Source organism: Megascapheus bottae, chromosome 13, assembly GCF_031878675.1.
Source record: "Megascapheus bottae isolate mThoBot1 chromosome 13, mThoBot2.hap1, whole genome shotgun sequence".
In the NCBI taxonomy this organism is placed as follows: Eukaryota; Metazoa; Chordata; class Mammalia; order Rodentia; family Geomyidae; genus Megascapheus; species Megascapheus bottae.
The window spans coordinates 14,997,377-15,010,797 of record NC_143521.1 but is presented as its reverse complement, the minus strand read 5'-3'; the positions used below and the strand labels follow the sequence as shown (position 1 = coordinate 15,010,797).

The 13,421-nt window shown below is 39.0% G+C and overlaps 1 protein-coding gene across 4 annotated transcripts in view; it reads left to right on the top strand.

The window, feature by feature from the left end:
• The window catches only part of Anxa3 (annexin A3), a 52,195-nt gene extending 40,750 nt beyond the window's left edge, over positions 1 to 11,445 (top strand). For 3 of the 4 annotated variants that reach the window (XM_090343369.1, XM_090343367.1, XM_090343368.1), the window contains exons 11-13: positions 1,715 to 1,773; positions 4,498 to 4,620; positions 11,017 to 11,445. In XM_090343369.1, coding sequence (XP_090199495.1) covers positions 1,715 to 1,773; positions 4,498 to 4,620; positions 11,017 to 11,079 — 245 coding nt within the window. In that variant the 3' untranslated portion in view covers positions 11,080 to 11,445. The remainder of the gene's footprint in view (positions 1 to 1,714; positions 1,774 to 4,497; positions 4,621 to 11,016) is intronic. The other variant, XM_090343366.1, reaches the window with a different exon arrangement.
• Positions 11,446 to 13,421: the final 1,976 nt, after the last annotated feature.

The window sequence follows — 13,421 nt, the reverse complement described above, 5'->3', positions numbered from 1 at the left end:
GGATAACAATCACTCATTATATGGCTTTTGTTTCTATATCCTAGAGATCCTTTCATTTAGCCTCATCCTATATGGCCTTATGTATCTAGGTTTTGTTCTACTGTAAATCTCTGCTAGGAGAGCCCAAGGTTTCTACTGATTATGACAAATGAGGGAAACCATTGAGCCTATGTTCCTTTGAGTCTGGCTTCATCAGTGCCTGGTGAGCTCCACTGATGCACATTTTCACCTTTTTTCCCTAGAGTTCTGTGCCCTCCCCTTTCAATAGATGTACACTTAAATACACCATACAAATAAGATGGAAGCATCAAACACTAAAAATTTGTAAAAGAAAGGAAGAAAGTGAAAAAACCAGATGTTTCTGTTTCCATATCTTAGAGTTTGTTTCAGTATATATATATATATATATGTATATATATACATGTATATATAAACACAAAGAGGCAATTAGGTATTTCTCCTTTGTGTTTCTCTGCTAAGATTATTCTCTTTTGGTCTCACTGTGTATGAATCCTGTATCATTGTATGTTTTTCAGTTCTAATTTCTGCATATCAGAGAGAACGTGGCTATTTGTCTCTCTTAACATGATTTATTCTAGTTCCACCTATTTCTCTGCAAATGACATTATTCTTTCTAATAGGTGTGTACAATTCCATTGTGTATAGGTGTCATATTTTTTTGGATCCACTCATCTATTGTGGGGCATCTCAACAGCATATCTTGGGTATTGTGAATAATGAGGCAATATTAAGGCCTTTTAAACATGCACTTGAGAAACTTTTGGGAGTGCCAATTCAAATGGCTTGTTTTCTTTGCCAAACAACTTCACATCTGATAGTCCCTTAAAACACTTAAACAACACTTACCTCTCACTTTTCTTGAGAAAGTTCTTACGTCTTGATGAGAAAAGTCTAGTCTTATTCTGAGATCCAAACTTCATTATAAAATCCATTCCCATTTGGCCAGATTCTCACCTACAAATCAGATTTAAGATTACAAGAATAATTGTGTTGCAATGAATAGGTTTGTTCCTTATAGACTATTCCTATTTTTTACTTTATTTCAAGGATAATTCATTTACTCACTTTTGTCAGTTTCCTTTTTCTGATTTTTATTTCTGCTTTATTTCCTAGGTCAGAATAAAGACTTGTCAACTTTTTCAATGACTGCATTTAATTTATAAGTACTAGTTCTAATTTAGTCATTCTAACAGCAACTGCCTGTGCAGACTCAACCAGCCATTTGGAAAGAAAATCTTTCCATGGTGCAACAAAAAGAAGGGTTTTAAATGGAACTCTACTGCCCCTTCTTACTAATGCATTATTTGGAACCACATCTCCACTGTTGCAAGGTCAAAGGTTTTTAGCAATAGCTAAAGATGACAGAAGTCAAACAATAGGGCACCCTAGGGAATTCTCAATGTAAGTGTAGGTGACTGGGATGCAGAGATGAGTCAGACACTGTGGGAGTTTCTTTTCTCCATGGCTGAAAATAATTACTATGCTAAGGTTCTGTGCAAATATAACATTACAAGGCTTTGAAATTCAGGTTAACTAGTCTTCCTTTCATTCTGAATAAAAGCCAGTCGCCAGAAGGGGGTGGAATGGTGTAGAAGTCCAATAAATCTATTTTTTAAGCAAACCAATTACTATTGCTTAACCCAATTTCTATTAAATGAAGCTAATAATAATCCCTTTTTTTATTTTATAACAGTTCGTTGTGTGAGGAACACACCTGCTTTTCTAGCTGAAAGACTTCATCAGTCTTTGAAGGTTGGTCTGCAAATTTCGTAGGCATTCTTATCATTCCTCAAGGAGAATAAAACTACTGCTTATGCTGGTAATCTTAGCTGCTGAAGATGGATATTCAAAGCTAGACTTGTCAGAAATATCTATGAAATTCTTTTTTTTTTTTTTTTTTTTTTTGCCAGTCCTGGGCTTGAGCTCAGGGCCTGAGCACTGTCCTTGGACTTTCTCAAGGCTAGAGCTCTACCACTTGAGCCTCAGCACCACTTCTGGCGTTTTTCTATATGTGGTACCGAGGAATCGAACCCGGGTCTTCATGCATGCTAGGCAAGCACTTTAACCACTAGGCCAAACTCCCGGCCTCTATGAAATTCTTATCTTCAATTAACCTGCAGAAAACTGGAGAGGAAGGTGTGGCTCGAGGGGTAGAGAGACAGCCATAAGCCAAAAAGCCAAGAGAGAGTGCCATGGGCCCTGAGTACAAGTCTCAGAATTGGCACACACAAAATATGCTTAGTGTTGATAGTGTCATATTTCTATTTTGGTAAATTTTTTTTGTATCTTAGTTATCTGCTAATTTACTTGATAGGTTGATGGATACTACAAACAATATGGGGATTAGCTACAGTGAAGTGTTAATAAAATTCCCCTCTTCAGATGCTGGGAGTTTGGCCTAGTGGTAGAGTGCTTGCCTAGCGTGCATGAAGATCCAGGTTCAATTCCTCAGTACCACATGAATAGAAAAAAACCAGAAGTGGTGCTGTGGCTCAAGTGGTAGAGCGCTAACCTTGAGAAAGCCCAAGGACAGCACTCAGGCCCTGAGTTCAAGCCTTGGGAGTGGCAAAAAATAAATTCTTTCCTTCATTTAGCAGTGGGGTGGGGGACAACAGTAAAACTTGTTTTACAATGGCAAACCTTAACCTTCACCCCTGGGATTGGGGCCTCCCAAGAAACTTTCCTGGAACTAAATCAGGCTGAGTCAGCAACCTTTGTAGGATATTGAAACTGTGCTTTTTTCCTCTGTCTGGTGGATCTCGGTGTTTTTGTCCGTCTCGCAATCCCAGAACAAGGTCTGCCTTAAAGGAGACTCTTTACTGGGTGTTTTCTGGAGTACCATATGTGCCTTCAAAGGTGAACGTGAAGGCTCATACCTACAATCCGTGCTTCTCAGGAGGCAGATATAGATAAATTGCCAATTGGGACTGAACTGAAAAATAAACAATCTGAGAAACAAATTATAAAAGCAAAAGGAGCTGGAGCATGGATCAAGTGGCAAAGAACTTGCCTAGCAAGCTTAATGCCCCGAGTTCAAACTCTGTACCATCAACTGAACACCTCCTCTCCCTCACTGTGTGCCACCCCCAAGTTATCTCTCAGGAGATAACTTCAGTAGCAGCTAGCTTTGCCTCACTTGCTAGGGCTGTCCAGTCCTCTGCAGCCTTGGTCACTGTGTCCCAGCCACCTCATCCTCTTTCCATTCCCTAATTATGCCAAGTGGGTTCCCACATTTGTCTTTGCCTAGGATCCCCTGTTCTGCTGGCTGTCTCATTCCCATCTGTTCGGGTCTCAGCTCAAATGTCCCCTCTTGAAAGATCCCTCCCTGATTATGCTGTCACCTGTCTCCCTTTCCAGTCACTCTATTCCATTCTGCTCTTTTATTCCCTCTTCATAGATCTCATTAAACAGTTGAACAATTTACTGTCTTTATTAGAATATAAGTTCTATGAGGGCAGAGATACAGTCTGGATAATAAGTAGAGCAATGTCTGAAGTATAGGAAATGTTCGACAAGTATTTTTGGAATGCATAAATAAATGGAGTCAACATCTACCCAACTGTTCAGCTGAAACGTATACATTCTCCCTGTCCATGAAGCAAAATTGTTTTGACAATCCTAAATAAGCATTCACCAAATTTTTCCATTTTCCTCCATCCTTATCTTTTCCTTCTTTACCTTTGAATGAGTCTCAAAGACTCTGGTCTTGTCCTTTATCTTTAGTCTACTCCAATCCAAAATTTGATCCTTGCTCCATAGAGTAAACCCACCAATATATCTTATGTCTACATCCTCCTGTTGAAAATATAATACTCATATTGAGTTGATATTAACCACATTCCGTGCTTACCCCAAGCCTGGCTTTTCCAGACACACCTCTTGCTAGCCCTCTTAACCTTGAGCCTGAACTTTAACACATTCAATATCCTCCACTGAAACATGTTTTCCCCTCCTCCTCCTCTTGGTTGGTACTTTTGGAGAGAGAGCCTCCTTGTGTGCCCCAGATTGAGCTTGCACTTCAAATCCTTCTGCCACCGTCCCCCAAGTGCTAGGATGATAGGTGTTTGCCATGTGCAAGGTGTTCCTCTAATAAATGTCACTTCCTTGGACAGACCTTTTCTAGTCTTTGATCTTTCCTAGGCTCTCCTAGTAATATGCTTCCACAGTACTCAATATTGCCATATGTCAGACGATTTCTAATGGCTTGTTTTATTGCTGTATCTTTTGCAAAATTGGAAACCTATTAGGGATTACTCATCTCTGCTATTCAGCATATGATGTGATACTGGCACAGAGTAGGGACCTAGCAAGTATTTTTTGAGTAGATAAATGATTGGGTCTACATGGGAGATGAATGAAGAAGAAACACTGTGGTTGAATATTTTCTGCACCATTGTCTAACCTTACAAATAAAGGTCTATATGTCATTTTGTAACCAATAAGCTTTCCAGTGTGATCATCTGCATTTCTTAATAGGGTGCTGGAACTGATGAGTTTACTCTGAATCGAATACTTGTTTCCAGATCGGAAATTGACCTTCTAGACATTCGATATGAGTTTAAGAAGCATTATGGCTATTCCCTATATTCAGCGATCAAAGTAAGTCTCCTCTTAAAAATAGTAAAACATCTTTTGTTTTTCTCTGCTCATTTTCTTTCCTTTTCATTTGTTAAAGCATGAAGTCATATGGTACTAGAGGTATGGTTCAAGTGGTGGAATGCCAGCCAGCCCTGAGAAAGAAGGCCAACAAAAGTGGAAGGCCCTGAGTTCAAACGTCAGTACTGGAATACAGGTGGAGGTCAGGGGAGGGGCACTGAGAATTCTCTCCTTTTCTATATGTTTTCTCAGTTAAAATAATTACAGAAAGCTGAGTGTTGATGGTTGACTCCTATAACTCTAGCTACTTGAGAAGCTGAAATGGAGAGGCCCACTGGCAGGAGCCAGTGACTCATGCCGGCAACCCTAGCTACTCAGAAGCTGAGCTCTTAGAATAGCCATTTGAAGCCAGGCTGGACAGTCAAATCTGTGTGACTCTTATTTACAATTGACCAGCAAAAAGCCAGAAGTGGAGGTGTAGCTCCAGTGGTAGAGCATCAGCTGTGAGTGAAAAAGACAAGCAAAGAAGACTATGAGGCCCTGAATTCAAAGTACTAGGGCCAAAAATAAAAATTACAGTTCAAGGATAGCCTAGGGAAAAAAGTTGGGAGCTTATGTCAACTGGACATAGTGATACATGCCTGACATCATAGCTACCTGGTAATCATAGGTAGGATCAAGTCAAGGCTGGCCAAGAATAAAAACAAGGGCATTTTTGCCAGTCCTGGAGCTTGAACTCAGAGCTGGGCACTATTCTTGGTTTTTGTCAAGGCTAGCTTTCTACCATTTGAACCACAGCACCACCTCCGGCTTTTTCTGTGTATATGGTACCAAGGAATTGAACTCAGAGCTTCGAGTATGCTAGGCAAGCACTCTACCACTAGGCCAAACTCCTGGCCCAACAAGGGCATTTTTGGTGTGTGTGTGTGTGTGTGTGTGTGTGTGTGTGTGTGTGTGTGTTTAATGAACCTTTTTGTATTTATAAACATGTGTAAGTAGCTGGTCTATCATTTACACTGAAGTATTTGCAATAATTTGTATATTGCTTGTGACAATGCAAGGAAAGGGAAAACTTTATTTTAAATTTCTTTTTTCTGGCCTAGAGTCTAGCTCAGTGGTAGAATGCTTGCCTTCCATGCATCAGGCCCGAAGTTCACTCCTCCCTCGTAATAATAATAATAAACATCTTTGTTGTACACAGAAAACATACTTTTGCTGCTTTAGTTCATATCATTTTACTACACAGGAAGTCTGCTCATTTTTAATGGCTATACATCATTCTATTGTTTATATATTTGTACCAAAGAGATCAACAGATATTTCTTGCTATTATAAACATGTTATATGATATATGGGCATATTACAATTTCATGAGATACAGTGATGCCTGTGGGGTAATTCCTGAGATTCTTGAGATATATAAAAATGTGCTTTTATAATCTTAGTAAGTATCACCACTTCATTTTCCACTTTCATGAGATCAGATGTGAACCCTTGTTCCTTCAGAGCCTTGAACAAAGAGTTGTCTGCAACCCACAAACAACTCATTGGTATTTTTGCAATCTGATAGGTGAGGAATTGTGTCTCAGTATTACATTTTTCTTGCTGTTTTGTTCTGCTGAGACATAGGGCTTTTCTATGTAGCTCAGGCTAGCCTCAAATTTTCCTGCCTTAGCCTCCTGAGTGCTAGAAATCCAGGTGTGGAGCATCACATCTGGCTTCAATGTAATTTCCTTATATGAGTGAGGCTAAATGTATTTCCATGTTTTAAATGAGACCTCTGATTCTTTTTTCATACTGTCCCTTTCTATGCCCTTTTACCCATTATTCTTGGAGGTTTTGCTCCTTGTTTTCCATGCTTTAAGTCTCCATGCCAATACAGATATAGCAACTAGCAAACAAATGTTGAATTAAGGGACTCGCTCCAGACTTGTCTATCCATCTTCTATGGAATCATTTTCCCACCTTGGTGTTCAGAGACACATGGAAGGTTCCAGTAAATGAATGATAGAGAGTAGCCGTCCAAGTTGCCCAACACATTGTAGGAGCTGAACTTCAGAGGGTTAGCCACCCACCCAGCCACAGGACTCCGCTGGCTCAGAGGAAAGAAGGAGCTCTGGGATGGATGGCTTCCCAGAGGTGACTGGTGGCATGATTTCCATGCTCTCTGTGTTACATATTTCTACCCAGGAGAGCTCCCTTTCCTCAGAAACAAATTGCAGCCATCTTGGAAGCTGTTGTTCTTCAATATCTGCAAATGTAGGTTCTTTAGTGAGTGAACAAATGAACATCGGTCATTCAGCTAGGTCTACTCATCAAAATTCTCCATCTTTGACTTGAGCCTTGGGTTTTGCACTCAGCCTCTTCAGATAAAGATGCACGGGGAAGGTGAAACTTGGACATGCCTCCAAAAAAAGTAGCCAACTGCCTGGAGCTTAGCACAGCGCATCTCCTCAACTGCTCCCTCTCAATTCTGTTTCAGTTGATCCTGACACATTACAATAGTTTCCATCATCAAAGGAAGATTCAATAACCTTAACCACATTGCATTTACTAAGGCAGAAAAGCAGACTCATATATTTTATAACAATTGTCAGTAACAAGGTTGACACATCAAGAGGGCTTTCAGCTCACCCTCAGAAAACCAGAAAATTCAATTAGGCTGCGGCTCTCAGGCTCGCAATGGTCTGGGTAATTGAGACTTATTATATTAGAAAACATTTAAACTATTTATAGTTTGATAAGAAGAGGAAATCTATCGCTGAAGAGTTCAGTTTGTGATTTGAAATAATATAAATTCTTTTTATTTCCACCACCTCACGTACATTATTAGATAATCTCATCATGTTTTCCTTACTGCTGAACAGAATCTTTTCAGATGGCTGTTTCTGAAATTCAGAGAGAGAGAGTTCCATTGTGTACCATTCCAGATTTTGTTAAGTCATCCCAGCTTTTGAGTCTGTCTTCCTGCCCCTGCCCTTGTTATGCGTTAAACTGATTATTTACATTGTTCTTAGGTAATGATTGGTAGGGAGAAGGAAAGAGAAGTGAAAATTGAATGTGTATTTTTTTATTTAATAAGAAGATGTAAATATAAAATTTGTATACAATTTTATATTTGATTGGTTTATTGAACAGTAATTTATGTACATATTTATCCAGAAATCTTTAAGGGGAAATTATGATAGCTGTCTTCTATCAGTAAATTCAGTCTATAGAGATTTGAGGTAGGGATAAAGAAAAGGTTATAGCTGGGCACTGGTGGCTCACACCTGTAATCCTAGCTACTCAAGAGGCTGAGATCTGAGGATCATGGTTCAAAGCCAGCCCAGGCATGAAAGTCCATGAGACTCTTGTCTCCTATTAACCACTCAAGTGGTAGAGTGCCTTGAGCTGAAGAGCTCAGGGACAATGCCCAGGCTCAAAGTAAAAAAAAAAAAAGTTATAATTGGAATAATAAACTAGTAAATGCTTGATTATGGGGTAAAGTGTAAGCATAGAAATATAGGAGCAAAAAAAAAAAAAGAAATATAGGAGCCTAGCCAGGAGTTTGGCCTAATCATAGAGTGCTTGCCTAGCATGCACAAAGACCTGGGTTCGATTCCTTGGTACCACATACATAGAAAAAAAAAGCTGGAAGTGGTGCTGAGGCTCAAGTGGTAGAGCTCTAGCCTTGAGAAAGTCCAAGGACAGTGTTCAGGCCCTGAGCTCAAGCCCAGGACTGGCAAAAAAAGAAAAAAGAAATATAGGAGCTTAGAGAAAAGTTTACCAGAGTTGGATGAGGAATATTTCTTGCAGCAATAAATATTGAGGTATATCTTTCAGACCAATAGAATATTTTCCATAGGAAAATTCTCTGCTTACCAACAGAATCCAAAGATTATTCTAGAATAAAGATAGGAAAAGGCACTTGCTTGATTAGAAATGGGAACACTGAGAAATAAAATCTAAGTGGCAAGATGAATTTGGTTAAAAAGAGTATTCAATCAGAATGAATACTGCATTCATTCAATTTAAAATTTTAGTAAATATGCCAGGCACAGGTGGCTTTTGCCTATAATCATAGCCACTCTTGAAGCTGAGACCTGTGTATCACAGTTGGAAGTCAGCCTGGGAAGAAAAGCCATAAGATTCCTTTGTCCAATTAAGCATACACACACACACACACACACACACACACACACACACACACACACACACACACGCAAATCCAGAAGTGGAGCTGTGGCTCAAGTGATAGAGGGCTACTCTTCAGCAAAAATACTTAGGGATAGCATCCCAGATCCTAGGTTCAAACCCCAGGACCAAGGCACACAGACACACAAAATTTGGAAGTATATCATGTGCCAGGGTCAAGATTGCAATTATAGTGTATAGGGGAGAAGGTTGGATATACTTTAAGCCCTTATAGAATTATGAATAATTGTAAAAAAAAATCACAACTGCTAAATGGGCTGAAACATCACATAGTTGATGAACTTGACTGCCAAGAAAGGCTTTTATGTAAAATGAGGAGATATTAACAAGGCCAACATTGTGCTACCCACACAACCAGGGAAGCAGGAGTATTCCAAGAAAAGGAACTGAAAATGATGGGAAAGATTACATGGTAGAGGGAAAGTGATGAAATTTGAGCTGATTATGCTGGAATCTTTCAGCAGAGTTTTAAGTAGGCTCATCTTGAGCTTCAGAGTAATAGGAAGCCGCTGGACAATTTTAAGTAAGATAGGGTTAGGATAAGCGAAACGACCTCAAAGAGTAAATTGGGTGGAAGGTACAGGAGATGGAAAGTGATGGGTTGGGAGATTTGTCACTGTGTTTTATAGAGTCACATTGGAGTAGCTATGAGTGGGTTGATGACTACTCAAAGACAGGAAAGAACAAAGGTTCAAAGGATATTTAGTTTAGAAGTTAGGAAGATGTGTTAAGGATTCCAGGATTCTAACATGGGAAGCTGTGGTGTCATTCCCTATAACCCAATGGGATTTTAAAATGTCACCTTCTGGGGGAGTATGAGGAATCCATGAGTTGTTTTTTTGCATGCTGATTTTGAACTCTTTGGAAAAGGTAAGTGGAGATGTCACCAGAGGATGAAATACACCCAGCAAACTAATGACATTGTGGAAACTTGAGACAAGAATGAAAGTTAAGTCCTCTAGAGAGAAAAGGTGAAAAGAGAAGGAAGTTTAACACTATGCATGAAGCCTTACTGACATCTCACAGTGGTATAGAAAAGAAAGAACCAGCTGGGCATCTTAACTCTTTTTGTGAAAACAGAATTTCTAAAATGCACATAAACTGACTGTGGTACTAGAAGGCAAAGGAATTTAGAAATAAGGAGTTTACACATACGTGTAGTCTCCATAATAAACCAGAGTTTTATCTATAGACTTCTAATAAGCCATATATTTTTTTCTTGACTAATTGGTAGAATCTCTAATAATTGTTTACAACTCTGATCAGAGATGGCTCAGGGAGCTTTTTGGGAGGAGAATGTTGGCCTTTGAACTCAGGCCCTGAGCTTCTTTAGTGGTGTTTCACCACTTGAGCTGTGCCTTTAGCCCTACTGTTTTTGAGAAGGGTTAGACCCTTGAGGATGTTTTTCTTGGGATGGCTAGTATCACATTTATGAATCTCTGCTTATCAGCTCCTTTGATTAAAAAGCTGTGCCAGTGATTGTATATAGAGATTCCCTTCTTGAATACTTGTTTGTTAAGCATGGCATTTGAAATATGTTACAAAAAATCAGTGTTAATAAAATCTTTTATTAAAAAATAATAATAAAGCTGTATCATTGGTAAAAGTCAGCAATTTGAAAGAATGTTACATATGTCAGAGAAAGACTTGATTTTTACCTCTGTAAATAGAGGAACACCTAAAATCAACATACAACAGAGTAATATATAATATTATATGCACTATGCATTGTATATTATATATACTAAATGTATATATGTCATATTAATAACTTCTGTGTCTTACTATGAACACACATTTAGCCTCTTCGCTAAATGTTCTTTGTCCTTGATACTTTAATGTGGCCACATTCTCCATTGACAGCTTTCTAAATATGTAACTTAGGTGGTAACAAACCATCACTGGTTGCCTTGAATAAAGTAAAAATCATGTAAGACTTTGGCACAATCCAGGATAAAAGCCAAGTTTTACCTCTGATAATCTTTTTTGCATAGCAAACCTTCAACAGGTAGCTTTGTCCCTTCATCCTTAAGCTCACAATGATATCTTTTCTGAGCTGAGATCAGTTTATTGATGGGTGAAGGGTAAGGAGCAGATAAAATCATCTACTGGGCGGAGGCCCACTTCACCAGTGCCATCAGTCATTCTGTACCTTTCATTATTTATGCCATTTTTGTTGACTGCTGGTCTTGTTCTTGGCAGTCAGATACTTCTGGAGACTATGAAATCACTCTCACAAAGATCTGTGGAGGAGATGATGAGTGAAGAAGAAAATCTTTGAGGCTCGCCAGCTTCCCTGATGAACTTCTGTAACAGCTGTTTACTTTCTTCTTATAGTACTTTCACATACAAGCAGATGTAAGATAGAGATTTGTTTGCCTAACAGAAATTTTCATTATTCCATAACCACAACAAAAATATAACTGGTTATCTTAGGCTATCTCATTTATAATATAGCAGTTTATAGGAGAAATTTTAAAATGATATTAAGAATCTACAAATACAGTCTAAAGTATATTTTCCCCAAGGTAGTCAGACTCTTTGTAATTCTAATCATTAACTAGAAAACAGGATAATAAAAAGTGCTGACTTTGCTAAATGTAATTTGTCAACTTTTTTTTTTTAGTCTACCAATCATTTCTGTTGCCTGGTACAAACAACTAATGATATTTTTGAATATATATATATATATATATATATATATATATTTGTCATAATAGCTGTTGTTGCCTGTGACCAAGACATGGGAGTAGCAATGCAAGATAAGTTACTCAGACTCCAGAGTGTATCTGCTGAGCTACTAATCTATTTCCTGCCTGAATGCTAAATACTGCTTTCCCAGAAATGGGTATTTAGTATAAAGCTGACAGGCATCCTTTTCCTGTAAGTCATCAGAACTATGCTTTAAAAAAATCCTCACCTGGGGCCAGGAGTTTGGCCTAGTGGTAGGGTGCTTGCCTAGCATGCTCGAAGACCGGGGTTCAATTCCTCCATACCACATACATAGAAAAAAGTCAGAAATGGTGCTGAGGCTCAAGTGGTAGAGCTCTAACCTTGAGAAAATCCAAGGACAGTGCTCAGGCCCTGAGCTCAAGCCCAGGACTGGCAATAAATAAATAAATAAATAATCCTCACCTTACCTTTCCATATGACCTAATAAGAAAAGCCATGGCTGATAAAAAAAATTATAAGAGGTAAACATTTCCAGCTGGAATTATTAGTCTAGACGAAAATAGAAAGAATCATTCTGCAAGAGTGATGTGTGAGCTCAGAACATTTAGTCAGTACAGCCCACTAGCAACCCTGCTGCGACCGTTCAGCAAGATCTTTCTTGCTTTGGGATTTTCAAAATACATGAGGGAATAAAGTACAGAGATTGTGTTTAACACCCAGGTGGTTTTTTTGTTGTTATGTTTTTGTTTGTTTGTTTAGTTGGTTGGTGATGGACCTTGAACTCTGGGCCTGGGTGCTGCCCCTGAGTTTTTTTGCTGAAGGCTAGCACTCTACCACTTTGCCATAGCACTACTTCTAGTTTCCTGGTAGTTAATTGAGAGTAAGAATCTTGTGAACTTTCCTGTCCAAGCTGGCTTTGAACTACGATCTTCAGGTCCTCAGATCTCAGGCTACTAATAGCTAGGATTACAAGCATAAGCCACTGGCGCCCAGCCACACATGGTTTTGATGTTCTGTTCTACCATTTATTAGCACCATGACCTTGACAGTTACTAAACTTCATTTGCCATTTGATCCTAAGCCTCTTTGGAACTCTGTAGGCAAGAAGGCCGTCACCACAGGAGAGCCTTCAAAACTCCAGAACCATGGCCTTAAATAAATACCTTTGGGTATTTTTGTTTTTATATCTATATTGATATAGGTAAAGATATAGGTAGATCGATGACTGATGGACCCCCACCCTTGAAGGAAAGTTCTGAACTTATACGCACATGCAAAGCCTTTTTTTCTACACCATCAACAGAAATTACAAAGCTAGCCAGGGTGCTAGAACTTCTGGAGGAGCCACAAGATCAAATGCAGAGGATCTTTATTCAGTGTGAAGGTAGGTACCACACATGGCATTACAACATATAAACAATGTTGGTCACACTCCCAAAAGTTGGGAAAGACTCTTTTATATTAATATTAGTTGTTGTCTGAGGGACCCTTGTCTGCAATTAACCAATGAACAGTTGGAAATGGAGGAGTGATTCAAGTGGTAGAGTGCTAGGTATTAGCCCAGAGTACAAGCCCTAGTACCAGCACACACACAACACACACACACACACACACACACACACACACACCTATGAGAAAATTGCTCCATTAGACTTCTTGTATATATTTTCCTCTTTCTTTTCTTCCTTCTTTCTTCCTTTCTTCCCTCTTCCTTTTCCTCCCTCCTTAAACCCTCCTTCCTTCTCTGTCTGTTCCCTTTCTGGCTATAGAATGCTGATTTATCTCCAATCAGTAAGAGGCATACTATAGTAGAAAAATTAAATCCCACAAAGCTAAGAAGCTCCTGGTTCCTTCCTGCTTTTCCAGGAATTCACTATGCAATCATAGAACAAGACGTGGCTGAATGGTCAGAACAGACATTCCTTTCTGAATAT